The 26,542-nt window shown below is 49.0% G+C and overlaps 2 protein-coding genes and 1 long non-coding RNA gene across 4 annotated transcripts in view; 1 reads left to right on the forward strand and 2 right to left on the reverse strand.

Moving 5' to 3' along the window:
• The window catches only part of LOC108639111, a 29,893-nt gene extending 26,682 nt beyond the window's left edge, over positions 1 to 3,211 (reverse strand). The window contains exons 1-2 of the long non-coding RNA XR_001920283.2: positions 3,099 to 3,211; positions 1,399 to 1,477 (exon numbers count right to left, since the gene is read on the reverse strand). This is a non-coding gene — a long non-coding RNA (uncharacterized LOC108639111). The remainder of the gene's footprint in view (positions 1 to 1,398; positions 1,478 to 3,098) is intronic.
• A 117-nt stretch (positions 3,212 to 3,328) lies between these two features.
• Positions 3,329 to 8,688, forward strand: PARP16 (poly(ADP-ribose) polymerase family member 16). The gene is made up of 6 exons (XM_029958694.1): positions 3,329 to 3,555; positions 4,402 to 4,539; positions 5,279 to 5,485; positions 6,652 to 6,823; positions 7,204 to 7,345; positions 7,969 to 8,688. Exons 1-6 carry the CDS (start codon positions 3,364 to 3,366, stop codon positions 8,111 to 8,113), a joined length of 996 nt encoding a protein of 331 aa, XP_029814554.1. The 5' UTR covers positions 3,329 to 3,363; the 3' UTR covers positions 8,114 to 8,688.
• A 200-nt stretch (positions 8,689 to 8,888) lies between these two features.
• GNRHR (gonadotropin releasing hormone receptor) overlaps positions 8,889 to 26,542 on the reverse strand; it is a 28,430-nt gene continuing 10,776 nt past the window's right edge. The window contains exons 4-8 of one of the 2 annotated variants that reach the window (XM_029958693.1): positions 18,677 to 18,874; positions 17,137 to 17,248; positions 15,390 to 15,899; positions 14,689 to 14,890; positions 8,889 to 14,408 (exon numbers count right to left, since the gene is read on the reverse strand). In XM_029958693.1, coding sequence (XP_029814553.1) covers positions 14,002 to 14,408; positions 14,689 to 14,890; positions 15,390 to 15,896 — 1,116 coding nt within the window. In that variant the 5' untranslated portion in view covers positions 15,897 to 15,899; positions 17,137 to 17,248; positions 18,677 to 18,874 and the 3' untranslated portion in view covers positions 8,889 to 14,001. Of the gene's footprint in view, positions 14,409 to 14,688; positions 14,891 to 15,389; positions 15,900 to 17,136; positions 17,249 to 18,676; positions 19,635 to 26,542 lie in introns of those variants that run through there. The other variant, XM_008923144.4, reaches the window with a different exon arrangement.

The raw sequence follows: 26,542 nt of genomic DNA on the forward strand, positions 1-26,542 counted from the left end.
GGAAACCCTTTTCCTTCCAGCTCTCCACTCCCAAATCACCATGCTGTCTTTCTCTTCCAGCTTCTCCTCAGGGACTATTGCCTGTCCTCACTCCTTAGTCACATGCCAAGATGTCCCCCATAGCAGAGCCCCAGCTGACAGTGCCCTCCACACCCCGCTCTGTCCAAAATGACAGCCCCGGGCATGCTGGGAGGTAAAAGATACAGCATGCAGAAATTCCTGAACAGGAGAGTCTTTACCTGTCACAGGGATATCAGCAGTACTCCTCCTCTCTCCTCTACCACAGTGAGTGGTATCTTAAATGAGATCACTGGAATTATATCAGTTCAAGAGCTAAAAATAAAAACGTAAAATTCCATCCAAATGTCTTGAAAGAGACACCTCTACCATTTTCTAATCTTCTTAAACAGGCATCAAAAATTATTACACCTAATGATTTATTAGTGAATGAAATCAGCCAATTAGACAGCCAAGAACTGATTTTTCAAAAGGACCACACAGAACAATTTAATATCATGGGAGATAATAAACATGTCCTGAGCTGGATCATTGAATGATGTCGCTAACAGTCTGTCAGAGATAGCAGATATTTACAGCAGAATAAGGCACCACATCAGATAAAGTAAAATACATCCTCTCAAGGATATAGAAATACGGAAAGGAATCGCTCCAGCTGCATTTTAAGTCTGGGTAATTTCCATAACTCCTGAGAAAAAGCTTTGTGTGGTGCTAGACCTCTTCTTAAGTCACCCATCCATGCTCCTGGTATGCAGGAGACCCTCTGGAGCAAGCAAGGGAAAAATAGCACAGACCTCACAGGCTGGATGCTGTTTAAAAGAAAAAACAATATCCAGACAACTAGTAAATTGGGTAACCTAAAACAAAGGTACCTTTAAAATCCTTTTATCTACACGTTGCAACTAGATGTGAGACCTAAGCAAGTATTTGTGCTGTTCTAGGACTGATGGCTTCCTATTGAAGCCTTGTTCATGCAGCTGTTACTGAAAGACACTTTTTTGATAAACTCATAAAAAGCAAGTAAATAAACCTGTAAAAAGCAAGTAAATAAACCTATAACTCAACTTGATTTATATACATCATTGCAAAATACTTTGCAATTTAATGTAACTGTGCACAGCCTATGATCTATCTGGTCCTATCCAGAATTTAGAAACCTCCTTATATCCCCAAGCCATTTGAGTGGGTGAGTAAGAACAGGAACTCTGCACTTGAATGAAGTCCACATTTTGTTTGCTTTGATACCAGTTTGCCCTTAGACAGGATGTAATACAGCTGGTGTTCCTGTTTACTCTGAGGAAGGCTGCAAATTGCACCTCCACCAATCTCTGGAGATCCAGCTGTGAGACAAGAGCCCAGTAATGGGTATCCACAACTGACCTTAACATTTTTCTGAGTATCTGCAATAGTCCGTGTGTCACCTGCATCAGTTATTCCATGGATATGTGCAATATTCCTCCTGAATGAAGAAATCAAGAAAGGTGTTAGAAGATACCACACATAGTGAAATATTTCCAAAATTGTACTCAGGAGACCAACAGCATTTGGGTTGAGGAGACCTCCATCCTGATGATGGTGATTTCTAAAACATTTTGGAACCGGAGAGATGCTTCTCAGCACTAACACTGCATCAGGGAGGAACACTGAGCCCCAATCTCAGGCAACACAGTGAACGCCACCTGGTGAAACCACTGGTAAGAGGTTCAACTAAAAAGTAAATTCCTCTCCCTTAATCCTGCAACACCAGTTTGCAGAGATGACTCAAACAAACCTGGATTCATTCACAAGGCTACAAGTTTGGATGATAAAGGGACCTGTTGAGGAGTAATGACATCTGCATGTTTTTGACATAAGGAAGCCTGTTAAAATTAGACCACATAAAACCAAAAAGCAGTCTCCCTGGATGACCTTTCTGGCTGATCTGCGTTGCTGTTTCACATGAATGCAGTGCCCAAGCTGTGAGTTTGCATCTGCCATGCCCCAGCCTGGGATGCTGTGCAGGGGATGGGGCATGAGCCATCTGACATGGTCATGGTGCAACTCATCCCAGTACACTGCCATCATCTCCCCACTGTCCCCTGCCTTGGGGTCCTGATGCTCTGGTGTCACGGGTACGGAGAGCTGGGCTCCCCTCCACATCCTCCCTGCCCCATGGGCCTGTCCTAGTCTATACCTGAGGGGAAGGTGACACTTATCTCCCCTGACCCATAACCCCTTTCAGTCTCTATCTGAGAGGAGGATGCAAGTGCCTCCTTTACCCCTCTCCTATCTGAGGGGAAGGCACCTAAACTCTCCCAGTCTCTACCTGAGAAGAAGACGTCATTTCCCCTCTGTACCCCTTTCATGGTCTCTACCTGAGGGCAAGGGGCCATTTCTCCCCAAGGCCCTTCTCCAGGTCTTCACCTGAGGGGAAAGCACCATTTTCCCACTGCACCCCTCTCACAGACTCTACCTGAGGGGAAGGTGCCATTTCCATCTACACTTTTCTACTGGTCGATACCTGAGGGGAAGGTGCCATTTTCCCACTGTATCCCCCTCCCAGTGTCCATCTGAGGCAAAGGTGCCATTACCCTCCGTATCCTTCTCCCAGTCTTTGCCTAAGAGGCAGGTGCCATTCCCCCCTGAACCCTCTCCCAGTCCCTACCTGAGGCGAAGGTGCCATTGTCTTCTTTACCCCTCTCCTGGTGTCTAATTGAGGGGAAGATGCCATTGCCCCCTGTACCCCTCTCCTGATCAATACCTGAGGGGATGGCGCCATTTTCCCACTGCACCCCCCTCACAGTCTCTACCTGAGGGGAAAGCACCACGCCCTCCTCGTACCCCTCTTCAGATCTTTACCTGAGGCGAAGGCACCATTCCCTTACTCTGTACCACCTTCCTGCTCTCTACCTGAGAGGAAGACGCTATTGTCCCCTGTACTCCTATCGTCATCTTACCTGAACTGAAAGTGCCATTTTCCCCATGAGCTGCTCTCCTGGTCTATACCCGAGGGGAAGGCGTTATTGCCCTCTGTACCCCTCTCCCAGCCTCTACCCGAGGGGAAGATGCCATCGTCCCCTGTACCCCTCTCTGGTCTCTACCTGAGGCGAAGGCGCCATTCCGCCCGCACCTCCCTCCTCCCCGTCCCCGACGAACGGCACAGAGGCCGCCCGCCCTCGCTCCCTCCCAGCCGTGCGGGCACCGGCAGCGGCCGAGCGGCGCGGGGCGGGCGGCGAAGGCAGCGGGGCGGCGCGGGGCGGAGCAGCGGGGCCATGGAGCGGCCCTGGCGGCGGAAGGGGCGACGCCTGCGGGGCGGGCGCTGCCGCCGTGTCGGAGCGGCCGGCGCTCGGCAGCCGCCGCCGGGGCATGTTCACCGCCCGGCCCCGGGCCCGGCGAGGCGGCCGCGGGCGCCGGGGAGGCGGCGCGGCGGACCCGCTGGCCGCCGACCTGCGGTGCAGCCTGTTCGCCGCCGCGCTGCAGAGCTACAAGCGAGACTCGGCGCTGAGGGCCCTTCCCGGGCGCTACGCCAGCGGCGACACCAAGGACTTCGAGGGGCTGGTGAGCGCCGAGGAGCAGCCGCTCCATGGGCGAGTCCGGGCTGCCCGCTGAGGGGAGGGCGGCGGCGCCTCGGGGGCGTGGATGAGGCTGGATGAAGGGTTTATGTAGTCACAGGATCCAGGTTTGAAAGCACAGTTGGGTTTCTGAGCGATAAACCCGCGCTTGGAAGCGCCAGCGTGGGGGTGTGAAGTAGCGAGCGATGGGTAACAGGTAACGAGAGGACGAGGGGAAGCGGCCTCAAGCTGCCTCAGGAAGCTTTGGATTGGATATTAGGGGAAATTTCTTCGCTGAATGGGTGGGCCAGCACGGGAACAGGCTGCCCAGGGAAGCGGTTGAATCACTGTTTCTGGAAGTGTTCGGAAAACTTGTACATCTGGCGCCTGGGGACGTGGTTCAGTGGTGGGCTTGGCGTTGCTGGGGTAGTGGTTGGTCTCGATAATCTTAGACTTAGTGTCTCTGTGATTCTAAGAAGTGTTAGAAGAGCTTGCCCCTACATAAAATTCAATTAGTATCAAAGAGTTTGCATATTACATGGCCTGAACACCCCATGTCAGTCCTGCTGTACATACTGCCCTGTGACAGCTTGTCTTCTCTCAAGAGTGTGTTTGCTTGTTCCTGTACATACTCTACAGATACTGCCGGTAAATATAAATATTTGTAACTTCTCTGGTATTTGCTTTCAGAGCAATTGACAAACTTTCCCACAAACTGGATAGAAATGTTTATATCTCAGAACAGAACCTGTTTTTCAGTTTGTTGGGGTGAAATATTGTTTTGTTTTCACTAGAGGTCCCTGTTTAATCACAATGGAATGAAGGAGCTTGTGCTAAATGCCTCTGTTGTTAGCGTGCAGATATCGATGCTCTACCAAGCCTGAAAGAACTTCTGGAGTCTGTTCCAAACACAGAAAAAAGGACCTGGGATCTGTTCAGTTGGATTCTATCATCTAAAGTGTTCACGATACAAAGTACTAAGAAACATGAGGTAAATTTTGAATTCTTAAAGTCTAGATTAGAGTTTGTTATTTTAAGACAAACCTGCACTTCAGAGAGTATTTCCTCCTGCCAGAATTGGTTATTGTGAGAGCTTGTATATACAGAGGTGGTTGTTTTGTATGCAAATAAAATTTTCAGGAACACTGGTTGGAAGAATTAGTTATCACTGTCAGTTGTTGATGATGGACAGTGATTGTAGTTGGTTACTTGCATTAATGTAGTATGTATGTGAATGTTCTAGACCAAGATAGCCCAAGTTGTGTGTCACTGAGAAAGACAACTCTGCCTTCTGCCCCCAAAATGGAAAGGTTCAGCACCACTGAGGTACTTCTGTAATAGGGATCAAAATAGTTGTAGAGATTAGCAGCAAGATGAAAACAACTTCTGTTTTCACTTTTTTTTCTCTTCCAAGATCAGCTGATGAATGTATCATCTGAGTAGCCAAAGTAGAATTGTGATATCGTCCTTACATCATCAAATAATTTATAATCACAGTTCAGGGTTGTTTGGTTTTTTTTGGAAAGAAGAATTAGGGTTTAACTTTGATAGCAAGAAACTGTCAGAATTTTTACTGCCTGCTTACTCCTTCTGAATTGTGACAGTGTTGAATTCTAACTTGTAAAAGCATAATCAGAATACATCAAGCAATGTGAAGGGATAGGAAGCAGAATTTCCACTGAGTAATCTGACCCCATAAACCAACACTCATATTCCTTCCTGTTTTTAAGTACGAGAAGATCCAGGAGCTTACAGGGATGTCTGGGACTGCAGTTCCTGCTCCAGACTATCTCTTTGAAGTTGTATATTGTGATCAAATGAATACCAAGTTTGCTGAGACCAGGGGAGAGCGGGACCTCATCTATGCCTTCCATGGGAGCCGCCTGGAGAACTTCCATTCCATCCTGCACAACGGCCTGCACTGCCATCTGAACAGGGTGAGGCTCCTGCTATTGGCAGGGTCTTCTCTTTGTCACTTGCAGATAGGGACACTTTTTGAAAATAGGCCCAGAATCCTTCTGGGGGTGTGAAATGCGCTGATGATCTTGTGCTGCTGTTTTCACTTCATCTTAGGCCTTAGTGGATGGTTGTGTTGGATTTTCTAGTGCAGCCCAAGGGTAAAAACTGGAAGTGGTGTGAAACCCTTTTCTCCAGCGTGACAAATTATGACTATCCTTTGCTGCTTTGTAAGCAAGTGTAATTCCTCTGAAAGTATTGGCTTGTCTGACAGCCTGCAGCTGGACAGTGCCTGTCCAAAAGGGTGGAGGAGGATAGTGGCCCAGGCATTGTAGAGATTCTCTCTTTCTGCATGGCCTCGTGTTTAGGTCAGCAAAGTTTTAGGTGCTACTCACAAGTGGAGCCTTCTTTAAATGGCCTGGTTTAGGGAGACATCCCGTAGGATTTGCACCTCTTCTGATTTCAGTGGAAAGGCAGTTGGAACTCCTGGCTTTTTGTGTCAGCTGTAAGTCAGCTTTGACACAGCACCTGCTTGACCTTCCAGTCAACCTGGACTATGCCTTTTCCCCACATTCTAGATGAGTAATGGCTTACAGGGTACAATGGACTTACTGGATTAACAATTTTAGCTAGTATGGCAAATCCTCTGATTCCAAGTTATTAAAACACTTTTATATGAAAGGCATTCATAACTGAAAAGTACTTCCCTCTTTTCTAGTAAAGCATGGATTTAATCCAAGTAAGGCCTTGCCTTGTTTGGGGAGGCTGGATTATTTAGATGATGACAATCTCAATAAATCAATGAAATGCCTTTTAACAGCAGGGCAGTCATGTTGATGTAAAATACTTATGCTGGCAAATGAAATCCAAATCTGGGAAAGCATGAATCTGTCCACACCAGGGGCTGTGCCAGACAGATAATTTGAGGGATAGGAGAGGGCAGCAGCCCCACCCCGAGGAAGCTGTGCCAGGACAAAAACAGTGCATGTTTTTGTTTGACCTTTCTGACCAGGCCCAAGGCAGGTCAGAAAAGCCTTTTGTAATTTACCTTCAGAAGCAGAACTGTCAGTCTGAAAGCAAAGAACACTTGTATGTTGTCTGAGGTTTGCACTAGAGGATTTTAGGACAGATTTCTGCTCTGTTTCAGACGTCCCTGTTTGGTGAAGGCACCTATCTGACCAGTGACCTGAGCCTGGCTCTGCTCTACAGCCCTCACGGTCTCGGCTGGCAGCGAAGCGCACTGGGCTCTGTCCTCAGCTGTGTGGCTGTTTGTGAGATCATTGACCACCCAGATGTGAAGTGCCAGGTGAAGAAGAAAGGTGAGTCTACCGCAGTAATAACTCTGTGTAGTAACTACATCTGTGCTTCATGTTGTTTTTCTTTCCCTGTTAATATTAGCAGCTCCTTGAGCACTGGGTGGGAGACCCACCTCCTTGTCACCCTGGTCTGGGCCATAATGTCATCCATACCAAAGATGACTAGGAGTGGTATAGCCTCAGGCAAACTTCTCAGTCTATTCTTGGATGCTGAGGGATTCAGGGGAATACCAAGACTAGATCTTTGGTTATCTCATTCCCATTCTTCTGGTGGGTGTGTATGTGTGTGTTGGTTGCTTGCTTTTTTCACAGTTGCTTGAAGTTCTGTGTATTTTGTTTGCTTTTCTGTTCCCCCTAAACCCTCTTTTCTCCTCCCAATTCAGATTCAGAAGAAATAGACAGAAAAAGAGCAAGAGTGAAGAACAGCGAAGGGGGGGATGTACCACAGAAATACTTTGTTGTCACAAACAACCAGCTTTTACGAGTTAAATACTTGCTAGTGTATTCACAGAAACAGCATAGGAGGTAAGAGTTCAGCTGTCTAGAGTGATGAGTGTGCTATAACAGCCAGATAAACACTTCTCATTGTTGAAAAGCAACACAAAACAAGCAAAAAAATACACTGCACTGCCAGAATTTGTTTTCAGCCTGTTTCCTATGGAATTGAGGCTTACAGCATCATGTTGCCTCTGTCTCACTCTTTGACGTTCTCAGGCTCAGCTAAATTTCCTTTTTCACCAGACCTGTAAGCACTTACTATCTTTGAGAGCTCTAATAATCTGTTTGTGGCAGGAGACCAAGAATGAAAGTCTGGTGAGTGTAGCTCTTAAAACTGGGGCAGGTTTAATTCAGCTCTTATCTATCCTGAGTGGCAGCATTCACTCGGCTAATCAACACATGCCTGAGGGCCAGGCAGCTACAGCTCCAAACCACAGAGAAAGGTGTGAACATGGGGAGAAAAGATAGGATTGTGCACGGAGACTTAGGGAAAAGGGATGTGGTGAAAATCAGGCTTTGTTAGTTACAGGGATTGTGGAACAACTTCCTGTTTTTATTGCATTCTCTTAACCACTTAATGAAATCTAAGGTACTCTTTGCCAAGGTATCCATGGATCTCTGACAGAATCCATGCACTTTTCCCTTTTCAGGCCTTCTAGTCAATCTTCCTGGTTCTACACCCACCGTTTTGCCATAATGATGATGCTGTACCTGCTGTTGTTGATAGTGATTGGGGCCAGCAACTCGCCAACCTTCATCTACTACTGGCACAGAATGTTTGACTCGGAGAGATGAATCACCCGAGATAATAAACTGTTGTTTTCACCATGTGCCTTAAGAACAGCTGATCTGCAATGCACTGCATCTGTTCCAGAGCTCTGGAAGTCGAGGTGCCTGGAGCTTTCCAGTTCTGTCACCCATGTATTAAATCCTCACGGCATCTCTTCATTTTTTTCTTATTTCTGTGTTCCTGTGATTCATGAGGATGCCTGGTACAGCTGAAAAGGATCATAGTGGTGCAGCCTAGCATGAACCAATTGTTAAGGGTCCATAGGAAAATGGGATATTTAAGATTAATAAAAACAGTGTGGAAACACTCAAGTGTAACTTATTTTCTGTCAAGCTGAGGTATGTTTGCACAACTGGGAAAAGAGAAATTTTCTGTATGTCAGGCAAAGCAACCTGTTAGGAGTCTTATCAGTATGTCCTCAGAAAGTGAATTTGGTGTTTAGAATGTATCTGTGCAGATGGGATCACTTTTTAAACTAACTTTGGCCAGGAACTTTTATATTTGAGCATAATGATTGTAAGAAAACAAAACCAACAAACCAACGAGAAATAAAACAACTGCCAAAATGGAAGAAGTTAAATGGTTTCTAGTATGTTTTTTTTCCCCTCTGTAGAACATTGTTGTGTTTTAATCCCAGCTGGCAGCTAAGCAGAAATCCAAAGCATAGTCCCTACACTACCTGCTAGGAGGAAAATTCTCTCTACCCTGGACAAAGCCAGCACAAACATCTACAAGGCTTGTGCTCTCAGCCATGATGTGTCTTGTCCTTGGTTAGTGTGCAAATCAGACAAACTCAAGCTGTTCATCATTAATGCTGAGTAAGGATTATTCTTATCAAGCTGGGGATTTGTTAGAGAACACATACACAGGTATGCACAAGTTGTGCAACAGACACAGAGCAACACCTTCCACCTCCTCACCAAGTCATTTGTTACATAGCAAACTACAACTACCAGAAACAGAGAAAGGAGCAAAGAACGGTCCTCTGATTATTGCCTGGGCATGGGATAACCCCATGAAGACCCAGGGAAGTTGTAGGCAAGGAAAAGCCAGATAATGTGCCACAGTTCGGTCTTGATAAACACAAGTTTTCATTGCACAGTGAACCCTAGCCACAAAAAAGAAAAAAAATCTCATCACATTTCCAGCAAATGAGTCTGTGATTGCTCCCTTATTCATTAAATATTTCAAAGAAAATCTCTTCTGATGCTGTTCTGGTACCTAACTGCCAGAAATAATGTCCTGGTAATCAGGTTTTCTTAACTCAAGGCTGAGAACAAGTTGATTTCCAGAAACCCCTCTTCTTGGTGGCTGGAGCTAGACATATTTATCCCAGTTAATTGTGCTGCCAGAACAAATTTATTTATTCACCATACAACTTGCAAAACAAGAACATTATAATCCAATTCCCCATTGCCTTTTACAGCCCGTTAATAATGCTCAGTGTCAAAGCATGTTGTGGCACCTCAGCCCAAGAAGTGTCCACGCTAATTATAGCAGTGATTTGCAATTAAAATATACGTGAACTTAATAATTTATTGTGCAACAGATTCAACTACTTTATAGTAGTTTACTCCTTGGTATTTCAATGCAGAAACTTGGGGTTTGAGACACGTGGGTCCTGGGAATAGGTGCCCATTTTTGGTCCACCTCAGCATGTTATATTAAATGTTGTGCCATATAAATATGCAAGTTTAGGGGAGGTAATGTGCCAGCCAGAAAACCTAGAGTATTTGATGCTGGGTAGCTAAAAGCCTTATATGTCTGAAAAAAACCCCATCTTTTGGAACAGATGGGATATTTGGGGCCCTTTGGAAAAGGTGGAGGTTCAGCAGCAGTTGTGGGATGGCTGTCTTCTGGCACTGCAGGGAAAGGCACAAACCTGGGAGCTCCTGAGCCAGATGACAGGAACACAGCAAGGATTTGAAGCTCTTTTCTTAGGGTTTCTTTGCATAGGAAAGTTTCTGAGAATAAGCAAAAGGAGTAATAATAGCTTCAGGCCATATCCCCAGAGAGAAAAAGCATTGTGGGGGCTCATGGCAGACATGCACAGTCCAGCTCTGCAATGAGATCAGCAGGTATTAAAGGAAAAAACCCAGCCTTTTCTGTCTTTATCAGTTTGAACAGACTTAAAAAAAATAAATAAATAAGGGGGGCTGCAGGTAGAGGCAGAGTCCTGATATAGTGTCTGGAGTGTCCCTTGGAGGGCTCATAGCCCCATTCCTCGCTCCCAGGCCTGCAGGGATGCTGGGCACAGCCTCCTCTGTGCCCCAGCTCCACAGCTGCAGAGCAAGGCAACGGGAAAATATTTTAAATACATCTAAGATGCTCACATTCTACCTAGTGGGCTGGCAAAATACTTAACATCCTACTCCCACGCTTGTTTTCTGTGCTCCCTGCTGATTTCAGCATGTGTTTCCCAACGTGGCGAGGTGCAGTCAGCTGGATTAATGTGGGTATTGTGCTGAGTAACTAACAGTATTATGAATTAACCCCAAGGTTTGTGTTAGCCTCTTAAGCCACTTGCGTGGCTCTTTGAACATGCACAGTGCTATGAAAACACTAACAGGGAATGAATCAGAATTTCCTCCCGAACAAAGGGCTGCTGTGTCTGAAACGGGCGGCCCAGGGTGAGGAGTTGTAAAATATAGAGCTACCTGTGCTTATTAATGTGTTTGTTACATTACTGTGGTGAATATTAAAGAACTGTTACTGAATCAGACAAACTTGATCCTGCTGGGACTGCAAGGAGGAGCATGGCAGCTGGTGCTTTCTGGTGGGGACGAGCAGGTTTCGTGGGAGGATTTTCCTCCCATAAGGGGAAATATATAATATACACATAAATATAAGGGGTTTTTTTCACTATATATATGTATGGAGATCTCAGGAGCCAGCTGAGGAGAAGGGCTGTTGGAAATCAGGGGTTTGAGGCAATACGGGCAGAGAGGGAACCTCTGAAGAAAGGATCACCCCCAGGGTGGGGAGAAGCAAGGGTCTGGGATTCATGCTCCTGGTAAGTGATGCAAAAATCATGTGCTCTCTGCAGTATGAGCAAATTTAAGAAAAGCAGAACCAGAAATAGAGGAATATCCAAACCAGGCCTAGCTTTGGTCCACCTATGGCAGGACCCAAACCCAGGTCGATCCCAGCTCCCCCAGGGAGGTGCTGCCCACTTGCTCACTCCCCCTTCCCACATGTGGAGGGCACACGGCTTGGCAGCACACTCTTCCAGTGACATTTTCCTTTTATCATGAAAACTGTCACTTTGGGCACCTTGCCCACTCTCCAGGCTTCCCAAAATGTCCATTTGAGCACCAGCAACAGGAGGGAAGGTATCAAAGAGGTGGGCAAAAGGAATAGCACTGGAGTGCCCACAAGCATCCCAAGGGATGTGCCATGCTTCCCCTAAGGACCAAGGTATGTATACTAGCCAGCATCCCAGTTTTCCTGCTCTTCATAGAGGTCTTTTCCAACCTAAAGGATTCTAAAATCATTGAGTCCACCTCAAGCCAAACCTGCTTCAGCCCTCTCACTGTACCCATGGGATGTAAAAATGGTGGATCCCTCACAGAAGAGAAAAAGTGCTTCTTGCTCCTCAGAGAAGATCTCCAAGCTCTCCTGCTGCTGGGCAAGAGAGGACATGTGGTCTTAAGTGCATGAGCAATGCCAGACCTGTTCCCTCTTACTCATCAAGAAGTGGATGAAGAAAGTTTTCAGTAGATTAAAGACACTTTCCTGCTTATTGAAGGCTTGCCAGAAAAACCAACACACCTTCAAGTTCTGCCTCCCATCAGCCATCATAAGCAACATATACAGAGAGACCAAAGGAGTGTTGATGAGTATAGCTTCTTCTACTGTCAGCCATCTCCACCACCTTACAAGAGGCCCATTTTTGCCAGCCTGGCATCAGCCAACTCCTGCATTGTGTAATTAACCTTGAGCAGGACGAGCCCAGGAAAGTCATACTGTGATTACTCATCTTGTTGGAGTTTGGATGCTTCCTAAATGGCTCACACTAATCTCCACCAGTTGGTCTGGGCTCCTGCAGTTCTAATTGATTTTTTTTTCTCCTTGGGCAGCATGTTTAGCATAAATTGTTAGCATGGGGAAAGGCAAGTGCCCAGCATCAGACTACAGCTCACCTTGAGCGCTCTGGCTTCCCGTGTCCTCCTTGCCCACCCTCAGCCAGCCTGCAAGGACTGCTTACCACCCCTCCACCTTTAATAATTTGTTATCTGGGGCACTGGGAGACCAGTGCAGATCCTTTTTGACTGATGGGGAGCCATCCCCTCTTAGAGACAAGGTTGAGAAAAGGCCCCCTCAATGCCCAAGGGAAATTTGCTTTCTTGGGCAGAGACATCTTCCAGCTCCCTACACATGCAACCACAGCAAGCCAAGAGTTGTTTTTAAAACAAAGCTCTTTCATCCTGATAAAGTCCAGATGCTTGTTCAAAGCTAAGGTGGCCACAAAAATAGCCAAGGAAGTGCTTCCTGCCAAGTCCAGAGCTCCTGACTGCCCAAAGTTTCACAAAACTAAAAAAAAAACAAACAACCCACCTGGCTCAAAACTAAATTTCTCTTCAAAAGGAAAAAACCACATTTAATAACAATCATCAGAGAATGAAAAAAGAAATAATCCACTATTTTCTAATTACCTGGAAAGGACAACACAATTGAAAAACCCCATCTCTTCAATGCATACCCTCCACATTCTCAAGCAACCTTTGGCACTGTGGTAGAAAGCAAATAACCCATTTTACTCACCACAGCTCGACTGACTCCTCCAGAAGCCTCCTTTGCCCTCACAGTGCAGCCGAAGACTGTCAGCCCCCACCTGGCACTGATAACTACTGATGGGCCCCTCCATCCACCAGCTGTTTCCCATCACCTTCCCTGTTGGGACACTTCTGGCATCACCTGTGGGGTGTCTGAACCTGCCCTGCTTGGGCAAAGCCAAGGGGCTGGCACTGGGCTGGCATTGGGCAAAGCAAATGTGTCCAGCAAGTGGTCTGCAACCTGCCAGCTCGTGCCCTGGGACACGGGGACAGAGAGGTCCAGAGGGGTCCTGGGCAGGGTCATGTCTGGTTGTCACTCTGATTACCCCAAACACCCTCCCTCCTGGTCAGCCCTGTGTCCCAAACTGCTGTGTAAGGATGCGTCCATACCATCCCCTGCACACCAGAACATGGAGCAGGGACTGTTTTCCCTTCTGGTTATCTCCAAAAGGGAGAAGAACCCCCACCTTATACCTATCCACTGTGGTTCTTTGTACCCTTCTTGTCGAAGTCAATCCATCCCCACAGAACTAATGCCCTTCCATTAGTCAACTCTCAGATATTTAGATCTTTCCCAGGGCTTGTCACACAGCCATGGGAGAACCAGGCAGGCTCTGAGCCAGGAGATCCGAAATTTCCAGGGAGCTTTTCCTACAATGGGTGGAGTAAAAGCCTGTGATTGCACCTTTGCAGCCTCAGGGTGACACCATCCATGCATCTCCACACCGGGGTGTAGCTGCAAGGGGCACTTGAAGACTGGACACCCCATAGACATGGCCCTGGAGCACAGAGGACATGGCGAGTCTCCTCCTAGGGGTGGATGCTGGAAGTGTGCAGAAGCTTGACCCCAGAATCAGGGATAGAGCATGCATAGGGTACAAAAAGGATGTTTTTCTAGTTGTCACAGGGCTGCCAAAATATGGCAGAATGACCATAAATACCCCCAAATATTTTTCACCCTGAGTACAGGCAGGAGATGCATTCCCTGTTCCTGGCCAGAGACCCTCACCCACCAAAGCTGGGTGGCAAACCTCCTTAGAACAGTCTGCAGAATGATCCTACGGGACAAAGCAGCCCCAAAGCTGTGCCTCCCTTCTCCTTGTGGGTACATCTCTCCATCAGACTGCACTGGCAGTTGTCCCATTGGAGCCCCCTGAGGCCACTCCACCATTTACAGCACCATCCTTGATGTTCTTCTCTGAGGCTGAGATGGGTTTGTGTCTCTTGTGCCTGGTGATAGCTGTTTCGATGCCCCTGAGACACAACTGCACATCCTCCCGAAAGGAGGGGGTGTAGAGTCCATAAATGACAGGGTCTGTGCAGGTGTGCAGCAAGCCAAAGAGGAAGAAGCTGTGGTTGACATACTCTGGCATCTTCTGAATCATGGCTGGCTGGAACCAGTACCACAGGCCCAGGAGGTAGTATGGGGTCCAGCAGATGATGAAGGTGGCAACAATCACTACGGTCATCTTGAGAGTCTTCATGCGTGCCTTGGAGATGTGGTCATTCTGACTTCTTGTCAAACCTGCCAGGGAGAGTCAAAGGGATAGTTGGAGATGGGGGGAAACCAGGAGAACACAACCATCTTTGCTTGTGCTTTATCAGAGTGGGGAGACCATCTCGTGGTCCAGTCCATGGCCCACAGGAAACAGAAGACAGCAAGGAACAAGGTCAATTAGTTTGTGTAAAACCCCTTAACTGGTTTTCCTTCAAAGGGTGTGGAGACAGACCAAACAACAACTCCAGGCTGGAGCAGGTTCAGTCACGGAGTCATGATGGACACTAAAGGGCTGGGACCTGCTTACCTTTATTGATCTTTAGCTGCCTACTGATCTCCCAAAGGATCCTGATGTAGCAAACAACCATGACGCTGAGGGGGGTGATGTAGAGGGTGGTGAAGGTGAACATGTTGTAGACAGTTTCCTCCCAGTGTGCCCGGAAGCTCCCGTGCGTGACACACTGGGTGAAGTTCCCTCCCGGAATCGTGTGCAAGTGGAAGAGGAAAAGCTGAAATGGAGAACCAAAGAATTACTCAGAGAGGATTTGGAACAGGGCCTATGTCCTGTGCATGGAGAGCAACTGGGAGAGGGGCTCTGGGCACCTAACTCATGGTTTGGTCAGGATGGATGGGATCTAACAGCTGAGAAATCTTGTTTTCTCACCATAAAGAATGTTATTATGGTCAGGAACTGTTCGGATTCTTGGTCTGCTCCAACATGTTTTGCAGTGGTGCAGTGTGGATTTTTAGGAGAAGATTACCATGTGCACAAGGAATTAAAACATAGTGGACACTGTTTTTCCCCAGCCCTGATGGTGGCACTGAACAGGTGCTGTGAGGAAGGTGCAAAGCAGCCCTGACCACCCAGCACACAACCACGCTGCTTCCCTCAGGCAGAGCCAATCCGGTGGTAGTGGAGTCCATGGATTGGGATGGACTGGCTGGGAATCCCTTCTCCAAAACCACCCCAGCCTGGGCAGACTCCACAGGGTAGGCACAGAGCCCTACCTGGGGCAAAGCCAGGAGCACGCTGCCGGCCCAGGCGGCGCGGAGCAGCATCCCATTGCGGCGGTGAGCGCGGGAGAAGGGATGGAGCACAGCTGCGTGCCGGTCCAGGCTGATGACCACCAGCACCAGGGCGGCCGCATACATGGCAAAGAGCTTGAGGAAGTTGAGGACCTTGCAGGAGATGTCCCCTCCATACCACTGCACCGTCACATTCCACGCCGCGTCCAGGGGCATCACTGTCACCGTCACCAGCAGGTCGGCCAGAGCCAGGCTGAGGATCAACGGCTGCACGTGGGATTTCCTCCTCTTCCTCAGCAGGCTGCCCAGCACCGCCGCGTTGCTGCCCGCCGCCAGCAGGAAGAAGATGGCTGTGATGATCACACGGACCTTCGCTGCTCGCGTGAACCGCGGCTCGACCCAGTACTGGGGGTAGGCAGAGGCTGAGACATTGGTGTCCTCCTGCGTGGTGGGGCAGTGGGCAGATGCAGGGAGCTGCTCCTCGCTCATCCCCTGCCGAAATGCGAGTGGCAAAGTGAAGCCCTTCTTAGGGGCTGTGTAGCTTGCTGCAGCTTCAGTGTAAGGAGAAATGGGGACAGGGTGGGATCTGCACTGGAGGCACCAGCAACAACCTGCCAGTCCTGCCCCATCCCGTCTTGTCCTGTCCCCTCTGTGTTGCTCGTTTTGCCAAGGCACCACATCCCCCAGGTCCGGCCACCCTCCCTGGCTCACACTTGCTGTAGCTATAGTGACTGCTCACACAGACATATATTTTTAGCTCCTTGCGAGGCAGTTGAGCAGCTGGGAAGCAGGAGTGGTGGCCAGGACCATGGGACCAGTTGCTGTCTGCCAGCATCCTGCTGGGAATGGGTCACGCCAGAGCTGGCTGAGCCTGTGCTGGGGCAGCTGTGCTCGGTTCAAGGACTCATCCTTCCTAAGGGGGTTTGCAAGCAGGGATCATCTTTTCAGAAACCCCACAGCCCTTTCCATTAATGTGTTAAATCTTAATGGTCCACCTCTGGTGCTGGATCTGGGGCCATTGGTGGGAGCAGACAGGGGTGGCCAGGAGGGGAAAATGGGGATTCCACACTGTTCAGGGACTGACAGTAGCTCTTGGGAGAGGATCACAGTGGAATTTAGGAGCCTGGACTTTCACAGGACCCTGGCAGCACAAGCTCAACATCTCTGTACCTTTATCTTCATAAGGCAAAGCAGGAGGAGGAGGGGAAGATAGAACCCCCCTACACAGGGGTGGCAGGGGGGTGATTAGCAGCATGGTGGTCCCCCGTGCTTGATTTGATTTCCCTTTTTTTCCTGAGCAGACCTCCCATTTAAAGGGCTAATTCTTCCAACTCTTGGGGATATGAGCTCTTAACAGTCTCAGCTGCAGGCACAGAACATCTCTTACTGTTTCAAGCACCTTCCTGTTTGCTGATCCCAAAATAAAGCATTCCCCACCTTTGCGCGGATAACAGGAGCAGCAGAGATCAAATCTATCTCCCCAGCTCTGCAGGATGTTGATGCCAACACCTTGCAGCAAACCACCCTCCTCCAGCCCCACCACCCGCACCCTGAGCCCCCATTCCCTCGCTACCTTCACCCTCTCCCTCCCCAAAGACCAGCCCAAAAAACAACAAACTGCAAAAATAAAAGGCAGTTAAAAAGTACCAAGTTGCTTTCTGTCTGTCTAGAAGAAATAAGGAAAAGCCCACGTCCAGGTCAGGATTTATCCTGGCTGATGGGAACATACCTGGCATATGCATGCCCTAATGCCAAGAGAAGACGCTCTGTGTCTTTCCCACGGGTCTCCCACTGCTGCGGTGCTGAGTCAGGATGTTCCAGTGTTTCTTTGCATCACCTCCCTGCAACAAACCTTGAAGCAGTAAAATCTCCCCTTGCCAGCGGCCAAGCCGGGAGCGACGCTGCTGTTAGCACAGACGTATGCAGGCATCTGGAGATGGGAATGCTGCTGCAAACATTCCCTGCACCGGCAAACCGAGAGTGGGGCACGCTGAGGTGGGCACCCACGGGCAGCCTGGCTCAGGCAGCCACCACCACCCCTGCCCTCATCAGCTTAACGAGCTGCCCTATTAATGAGCAGGCAGTGGGGATGATGACAAAGCTGCCGTAATGCAAGAAATGGCCAAAATTCAAAATATTGTGGCCAAATGTGGCCCTGTGAGGGATAAGTGCCAATACTCCCTGCACTGGTTTGCTATAAATACAGGAAAATGAGTTAATTATCCCTGGAGTTGGTGATGAATGTCCCGTTGCTCAGACAACCGGGAGACTCACAGACACACAGACACACACACACACCCTCAGCGATGCTCCTGGACCACACGGGTCCGTGGGAGTATCACAGGTATGTGCCTGGACTGGAAATGCTGCAAGGAGGGGATTAATAAGAAGAAACTCGGGGCATTTTGCCACTATAATGAATACACTTTTTTTTTTTCTGCACTCTATCAGTTCCCATCTTCTTCTTTCTATGTTTCTTGCAGCATAAGGCAGTGAGAGGGAAGGACCTTGAGAGGGACAAAGAGCTCACAAGAGCTTAAAAAATATGATATGCAATGCAAGGGCAGGGAGGGAAACTAAGGACACTGTGCTCCTCTGGCCAGCAAAAGAACTGTAGGGGTGACAGAGGGCCAGCCCCAAGCCCTACTGGGGCCAGCACCAGCAAACACATTCCCAGTGGCACCTTGGGGACTTTAATGACATGCAAATAGACCTTCACATCTCCTAGGCTATTAAATTAAGGAGTACATGGTGTACAGATCCCTGCAGGTCCCAGGCTGGCAGTGGTGGCTCTGCATTTTTCCCCAGGAGGAGGAGATTCACTTTCTGGGATAGGTTTTCCATCAATAAACCCCTTCCCACTTATTTTCAGGAGGAAATGCCCAAGCTCTGAGTGGGGTTGCACCATCTCTGAAATTGCTCTGCTGGCAGGAGTGCTCCTGGGCACAAGCAGAAAAAGATTTTTTCCCCTTTGTGGGTTTAAGAGTCAAACTGTGGGAGCAGTGGGAGCAGCTCCTGAGAGCAAGAGATGCTGCAGGCACCGGACCATGTTCACCCCAGAGTCCCCTAAAACCTCCATCACTTCTGCATGGAACTGCCAAAAGGGATCAGGCTGGAAACTCTCTGCTTGAAGCCACAGAGGGAAATTCCTGCATTCAAAGTGCTTTACATCCAAGAGGAAAGAAAAAAACAACCCCCCCATTAGCACTGCCCATGAGCACCAGCCACTCCTGCAACATGGGAGGGGACTGTCCCCATCCCCTCCTTACCTGGCAGGGGCATTGCCCCTCAGTGCCACAGGAACCAGCCTGGTCCCTGGGAGAAAAATAGCAGAAAACCCACAAAGAAGTTGGGTGGAAGCCTGTTTGTTACAGCAGCCACCTCCTCCAGGCGTTGGGCTCTGCTTAAAGCTGAGATTCGGCCCCACACACTCATCCTTATTTTTGCTTTCATTTAGCCCTTTGCACCTGCACGAAAGCAATTAAATAGCGAGTCAGAAATGTATTCTGTGTTTGTCCTTCGTTCTGGCTGCTGGCCTTTTTGTCTAGAAATGTCCTCCTCATCCCCGACTGTATGATGCAAGAGAGGGACAGGATTTTTCTTGGGAACTGTAAGTCTTGCTCATGACACAACAAAGCCTTTAGTCCCTGTTCAGAGAGGATTTTTGTAGCATACCATCATGCAGAAATGTCCTGGGCATGCATTAGCAATAAGTCTTATTTTAAGGGTGGGGTCCCTAATTGAAATGACTATTTTTCTCCGGCGTTTGCACAGTAACCCCCTTGTGTTTTCTCCCTCTTTTTTTTGTTCATCTCCTCAAAGGTCAGCTTGGATGTTGTCTGCTCAGCAGCCTTCAGCCGAATCTCTGAACACTGGTTTAACAATCAGAGTGGTTTGGTCTCCAGGATTAGGAAACAGTGCTGGCAGGAAGGGCTTGTTTCCATACATCCCAGCTTGGCTCTTCCCAAAACCCTCTCCTTTTGGGATGGTGCCCCAGTACATCCCCAGAATTGCAGCCCAGCACTGGGTCATGAGGGGACAGAGCATCCCCCAGCATCCCCAAATAGGACTTATCTCCCCAGATCCCCACAGATCATCCCAGGATGCTGGAGAAAACAGAAACCAGAAAGCCACACTGGGTAGCACAGCCTCAGTGGCAATTTCTGCACGAGCAGACCTTAAATAAAAGTGTTGTGTTTTTCCATCGGACATCCCATATAAACTGGGATCTTATCCAGGGAAAACAGCGTGGGATATAGTTTCCATTAACCTACTGCAAATGCGGGGCAGGGAACCTGCTGCTGTTTATCCTGACAAATCACTGCCAGGGTCTTGGCTTCCCAAAAAAAGAAAAACTTTTGTTTTCCCCTCTGAGAGAAACTCCAGCTGCTGGGAATTATGGGGGAGTAACAATGGGTGATTCTTTGGCTGGACCCATCACCTGCACCCTCACTCCCTGCACCCTCACCCCAGGCAGGTGCTTCTGCCAGGCTGTCTGCCAAAAACTCCCCTATGCTCAGAAAAACCTCACCATTTCAGGGTTTTTTTAAATTCCGATATTTTTTCCCCCTCCAATTCTTCTCCTCCTCCTCCAAACCTTGAATTGTCTCGTCCAAGGAAATTTTTGTCTCATACTGGACTCGAAACAGAAAGTCTAGTCAGGGACATCTGACATGCAGTGTTTTTGTGAGTAAATACCAGCGTCCATGAAGTCATTTCCCGGGGTTAGAAATGAGCTCACCTTTGGAACGGCTTCTCTTCTTACCCAAAGTTCACAAGTCAAGCAGTTGGGAAGCTCCCAGTTTTCTACCTTCTCATTAAATAACAGCATCATAAAAACCAGCACGGTGCCCCCTCTGGCTGTATGCTACAAACAGGTCCTGAGCAGGGCATCACCCAAAATTCCCTAAAATCTTTGCAGCAAAAGGCAGAGGCTCAGTGGTCACCGGGGATAAACCAGCACCTCATTCTGCCTGCTCAGCCGGCCCTGGCCACTCTGCCGAGCCTGCCAGGGCGGATGGTAATTACTGCTCCTCTGGGGGATAATCTGGGTCATCCCATCCTCCTCCTAAAAACCTTTGTTTAAAGCAGAGGGAGGGATCTCTCCTGCCCTCCGGGCTCAATTACTTGGTATATTGTGTCTTTAGACCATTTCTTGGTGAAACAATGCGCTGTTTCTCATTCAGCTTCCTACATTGAAGCCTCGCTGATAAAAGCCCTTCTCCGAGCAGAGATCGCACCATCGGACAGCGGTGCTGAGGAAATCATGCTCAAACCTGCTGTAATTCCCACTTTTTAAGACCCTAGCTGGTGGTTCTGGTGCTGCTGAGCCCAGATGTCCAGAGCATCAATCCCAGGGGTTCCCCAAATTCATATTTTCCCATGAGGAGCAGCAGCCCTCAGGGTCTTTCCTCCATCTTTCACCAGGATATTTTGACCAGAGCAACATCCCCTTTCCTCATCTTTAAACTGGGCAAGAGAGAGGAGAGAATTTATCACCCCAAACCAAACCCTGTGGTCAAGCTCCAGGAAACATGTTGGGATTTGGTGCCAAGTCCCATCTGCTCACCACCAAGTGATAAAACCTGGTTTTCTGCATGCATTGCCACTACACTCACAGCTCATCCTCCTCACAGCAGCTTTGCTTCCCTGCCCAAGCTGGAATTTGTTTATGGGGAGAATTATTTGGGAACTTTCACCTGGCACCTCAGTCCCATGATGGTCCAGTACCCAGTAAAGCAAGAAAATGATCCATGGGGTGGATGGAGGGGCCATGGGTCCCTTTCAGCTCTGGCACAAACTGATCTGGCCACAGCTCCCACTACCCTAACTGGGTATTTTTCTTGAGTTGGAAGAAATTATGAAATTCCAATGTTTTCGTTGTGACTAACCATGGAAGTGAACAATTTTGCCCTTGTTTTTGGACCGGGTTTAGTTGCTCTTCTTGCCTTTGCCTTCTGCACCCTCTTTTATCCTCCTCTTTTTCTACTCCCTTTGGGACCTGTCTATCACATTGCTCGGAATATTCTCCTCCCTCCAAGCTCCTAGATTGGATTGTGTGTCTCCAGGCCATATTTCAGTGCTCCTTTTGGATGCTCCTTCCCAAACATGTGCCAGATTCAAGGGCTGGTCTGCTTTGTTGCACTGGGGGAGAGGTGAGATGTGGGGAAAGCCAACATCCCTGAGGGACCCTCGGCGGTGTTACCCGGGGCTTGCAGTAGCAAGAAGCAGGGAACACTTCCCCTGACAACTCTTTCCCATGCACTTCCTATCTCCAAGCAGTTTTCAAGGCTTAAACCCACCCCTGGGTCAACTTTATGCAGGGACATGATTCTTTCCTAGGTATTTTGGAAAGGATCAGTGGCTTGGTGGGGCAGATGCCATCAATGCTGAATTTAATGAGCCAGAGAGATATAATTTCTGCTCCCTGTGTTTACCCTTCTGCAAAAAACCTGCTCTGAGCCAAACTCTGGGACTGCAAGACTCAAGTATCCCTTGGGATGAGCATCAGTGCTGACATCTCCTCCCATCTGGGAGGCAGCGCTCAATCCAGTGCCGGGAGTACCGCAGTGAGTTTCTCTCCGGAAGGGCTCATCTCCCATGCTGCCTTCCCAACCTGCTCCTGGCAGGTTTCATCTCAGCCTGGCCAAGGTACTCACATTGGGAGCTTCCAGTCCTTCCTTCAGCAGCACTTGGAACCCACCAAACCCTCTGGTGTGCTCCCGGCAAACACACATTCACCCTCAGGCGAAAGCTGATATGGCCACGTATTCCAGGGGGAATCCCAGCAGCGCTGGAATTAGCTCGGCAGAGACCGGCTTTTCCGAGCATGCCCTTGGCACGACGCATAAGGTCGTGAGACGTTTTACATCTCCGGTCGCCCCCATGACCGCAGGCACTCTGGGAAGGGGAGGCATTTCCATGCTGTCTCCTGCCAGTGCAGATGGATGTTGGCAAACTCTTTCGGAGCTGAAACCTGGGGGTGGATCGGCACCAATTATCCCAGCCCAGGCTCAGCTCCACGTTGCTCAGTGCAACAATTGCCCCGAAATAAATTCCCAAATGGTTCAATGAGGAGTGCCCACCACCCACTCAGCTCCATCACCTCCACCTTCTGCCCATTCCAGGTAGAGGTTCATCTACACACTAAAAAAGCCCTTTTAACCTGAAGCTCTATTTTCATTGCCGTCGCTGTTGCCTCTGGTTCAGCTTGCACAGCCTACACCTCTTCCATGTGCTCCCACTTGATCCCTGCAGAGCAGGAGAAAGACAAACTGGAAGATCCAAGCCCTCCCCTGCACACTCATGGATCACACAGGATTTTGCTGTTTTTTAGGAAAAACTGGCTGATGTTTTGCTGCTGTAAATTATTGTGAATCTGCCCACCTCGACCTGGTTTATAGCAAGAAAACCAAGGAGGAAAAGGCACAGATGAGACAAGGGATCGCCATCCCATGGGTGGGAGGCTGTGCTCCATGGAGCACATGGGATGCATTGGAATGCATCCCAATCCAAAGCCAATGCCCGTAAATAAGAGTAATAAATCAAGGATTTCTTCAGGAGCAACTAATTACCCAAATCAACATGGGCTTTGACACAGGATGGTCTTTGTCCACCAAACCCTGTCCAGAGCTAAAGCAAACAGCCAGCAGGCTGTGGGTTGAAGCTCTGCTCCTGCCCTTCCTTCATGGTGTAAATGTCCCCATTGAGGTGCTGCCCTGGCTTGGACCTGACCACATTCCCATCACACCCGTTCCCATCCCGCGACTGCTTTTCCATCATTGATCTGAGGTTGTGCAACAGCTCAGGCCCTGCCACAAGCTCACATTTGACAGCAAAATGTTCCCAGCAAATACTGGCGTCATTTCAGCACATGGCACCACGATGCTGCCCTGCAAGTGTCCCCGAGCAGTTAATGCTCCAGGGAAAGGTTGGGATGTGCATAACTCATTGAGGGCTTGAAAATAATGGCCTTCTCCATCTTGCAGAGAGCTTTTAAATGAGCCAGGGATTCTTACCTTAATTTCCCCAGCTCAGCAATGTAATTAAAAAGGGATTTACTATTGAGACACTTCCAGTGCTTTCACAGTATCACTCGTCTCTGCTCTTCCAAGCTGTGACGGGGAAAGAAAGACTGCAAATATGGACATGGCATCCAGGAGGGAAATCCAAGTGGGACTCTGCAGTCCAGAATATCCCAGTGACCAGCAAAGCTCTCCCTAGTGAATGTGGGTCTGGGAGTGGGGCTGTATGTATGAGGCAGCGATGCAGGTGACAGTCCCTGGGCACTCGGATAGCAGACATGCCCTGCAAAAGCACTAGAAAAAGTCCTTTTCCTTGACAGATGGAATTATGGAGGAGAGGACACCCCCTTTTATACATCAGGAGTTCAGTTGTGTTGTGCTTGTGCCAGCAGACATCTGGGGGCTCACCCTGTGGCCAGACCTCACGACCAGCACAGCCACATCCACTTGCTCTCCCCTCACTCCTGGCTCTTTCATCACTCCAGAAAAAGCCTTCCTGACCTCCACAGCTAAAATCAGTTTTTCCCTTGCTCCTGGCTCTCCTGGTGTCACCACTCTGCACTGCCTTTTGTATCTGTTCCATGAATGAGTACGTGAGATGAGCACTGCTGAGCCATGGTTGAAGCTTTAGCTCCTAAGCAAAGCCTTCCAGAGGGGGTAAAGGTCCTCTCACTCCTTTTCTCCCAGTCACAGCCTGTAAATCCTCATCCGCACAGTGAAAACAAACTCCAGTAGTTCATTTTTTTGGCTCTTTTCCAAAGCTTTTAGGCAACTGGAGTGTGATTTTGTGCTGATGAAGCAGTGGAGGAGGGCTTAAGTGAAACAATATTGTGGTGGCTGCACGGTTTGCTCCTGGTTCGGAGCTCAGAGTGAGCCCCAGGGACTCCCCACATCTCCAAGTCCTCCTTCAAACCATGGAAATCGCCAGTCCGGCTCCTGGGACAGCAAAACAGGATTTCAAAAACAACATTAGCCACCCCTGGAGCATGGCTGGAGAAGTGCTGGGAGCCAAGTGCTTAATGAAATCCCAGCTCCCAGCTCTCCCTCCTAAACCGCGCAAACTTCCCCAAAGTGTTTGGGATGGAACAAAGTCATCAATCAGTTATTTTAACTCCCAGCTCCGTAAACAGAAGCAAGCCCAGAAACATGCAGCAGGGGAAAATAACCGTCAGCTCCCTTCGGTGGAGCAGAGAGGGCAGAGGGAGGGAGGATGAGGGCAGCTGGCTGGGAACTGAGCATAGCCTTGGGTCCCAAAGCACATTTCATGGGCCCTACAGAGCATTTTACAGACCCCACAGCCTGTAAATTCAACGTGCAGCCCTGAGAGCAGCCCCACCATCCCTACCACCCTCCTGGCACAGTTGGCTTTTGATGATGGTCGCTCAGGCGATGCTCTATTGGAAAGGGTGAGAGGCACGAAGAGCCAGGATGGGCATCACTAGCCAGTTTTCCCCTAGATTATTAGATGAACACAATAAAAGTTATGGATATAGCCACGAAGGAGCGTGGGGAGGGAGATGCTGCTGCACCATCTGCTGTGACGCTCCTCTGACACTGCCCCAGCCTCAGCACTAGTCAGGGGGGCAGCATAAAGCATAGCAGTGTTCACATAAATACATTATAGATTTGTAATTACACATTAGTGATGAAACCATGGAAAAACCCAGGAGATCTGAGGAGGCTCCTCAGGGTCAATCTGGGAGGGGAATGAGCCCAAGAGGCTGTGGCTTTGCTGCTTTCTGATGGGAAGCACCAGCCTTAGGCAGCTGAACTCACTGATGGTGGGCAGAAAGGAGTAGTTTGGTCTGGGATACATCCTTCCCGCCAGCCATGGGTGCTACAGCCCTACAGAGTGACCACCTGCCTGACCCCTCCACCCCATGGATCAGGGAATTATTCACCTCCAGGCATGGAGAGCAGCTGAGCACCTCCTGGAGCCACAGTGCTGCCAGTGGTGCTCAGCACTGGGAACACATGGGGATCTTCTCATGCTGCTCCATCCAATGTCAACCACATGTTGGAGCTGCAGAGAGGGATGGCCAAGCCAAGAGAGATTGTGCAAACAGACTTTTCTAGAGACTTAGGTTTTGCATGAATTCACGTGTCCCAGATCTGCTCCTGAAGACACACACGTGTCTCCAGAGCTTGTCTTGAAGGAGACGCACTGGAGAGGAGACACCCATGCTGAGGGAGCTGCAAAATGGCCTGCAGAAATGCCTGCACCTGTTTCCATAACATAACGAATAATATTTCATTCCTTTTGCAGAACAGAACATTTCCTCACCCAGCAGTGATGGAAATTAATGGAAATTAATGGAAATTCATGCCAGGATATGGGCAAGCAGCTGGTGGGACCAGAGGTGCCTTCCCAAGGCACTGATGTTGTGTTAGGGGTGGGTCAGCCATGGTGGGAGGTAGGTGCCATCCAGGAAAGATGAATTCCTTGCTCTCCACCTCAGCACTTTTCCCACATCTTGTCCTCATCACAGCGGGGAAACACAGCTGAGCTCCGTGTTTATCTCAGAGGTCTGAAGCTCCCAGTTCACTGTGTGCTCCTTGCCCACCGCATAAACATTCTGCCATTTTTTGGCACATCTCAGGTGTTTTTTCCTTTTCCCTCGTAAACATAAACAGGAGCGGGTGTAGGTCACCACCGATTATTTTACGTGACATCTTGATCCATGTTCCTCCTGCACCACTCCCTCTGGCAGCGGGGCCGGCAAGGATTACTAGGAGGCAGCTCAGGACACCACTGGCACATCCCACATGCCACTGGCTGCCCCAACACCCATCCCCATTCTTGGGGGATGGCTCCTGACACATAAAGCTTTCACACCACACTCCTGCAGCAACTGGCAGCACAGTGCCACAGTGCCAGGGCTGCGTGCATGGGTGGCAGTCACTTGCACCAGGCCACATGCCTTGTCAACACTCAGAAGCCCCAAATCCACAGACCAGCTGCCACAAGTTACATGGGAAAAAACATAGCTGCAGAAAGAGGAAAGACCTGAGGGGTTGAAGCCAGCCTGGGGCAAGCAGGCAGCTCTGGTTAGGGGTCATTGCTGGATCTCCCCATGGCTCGAGGGAGATGCAGTAACATTTATTTGCAAG

Source organism: Manacus vitellinus, unplaced genomic scaffold (genome assembly GCF_001715985.3).
Source record: "Manacus vitellinus isolate BGI_N305 unplaced genomic scaffold, ASM171598v3 scaffold_16_pilon, whole genome shotgun sequence".
Classification (NCBI taxonomy): Eukaryota; Metazoa; Chordata; class Aves; order Passeriformes; family Pipridae; genus Manacus; species Manacus vitellinus.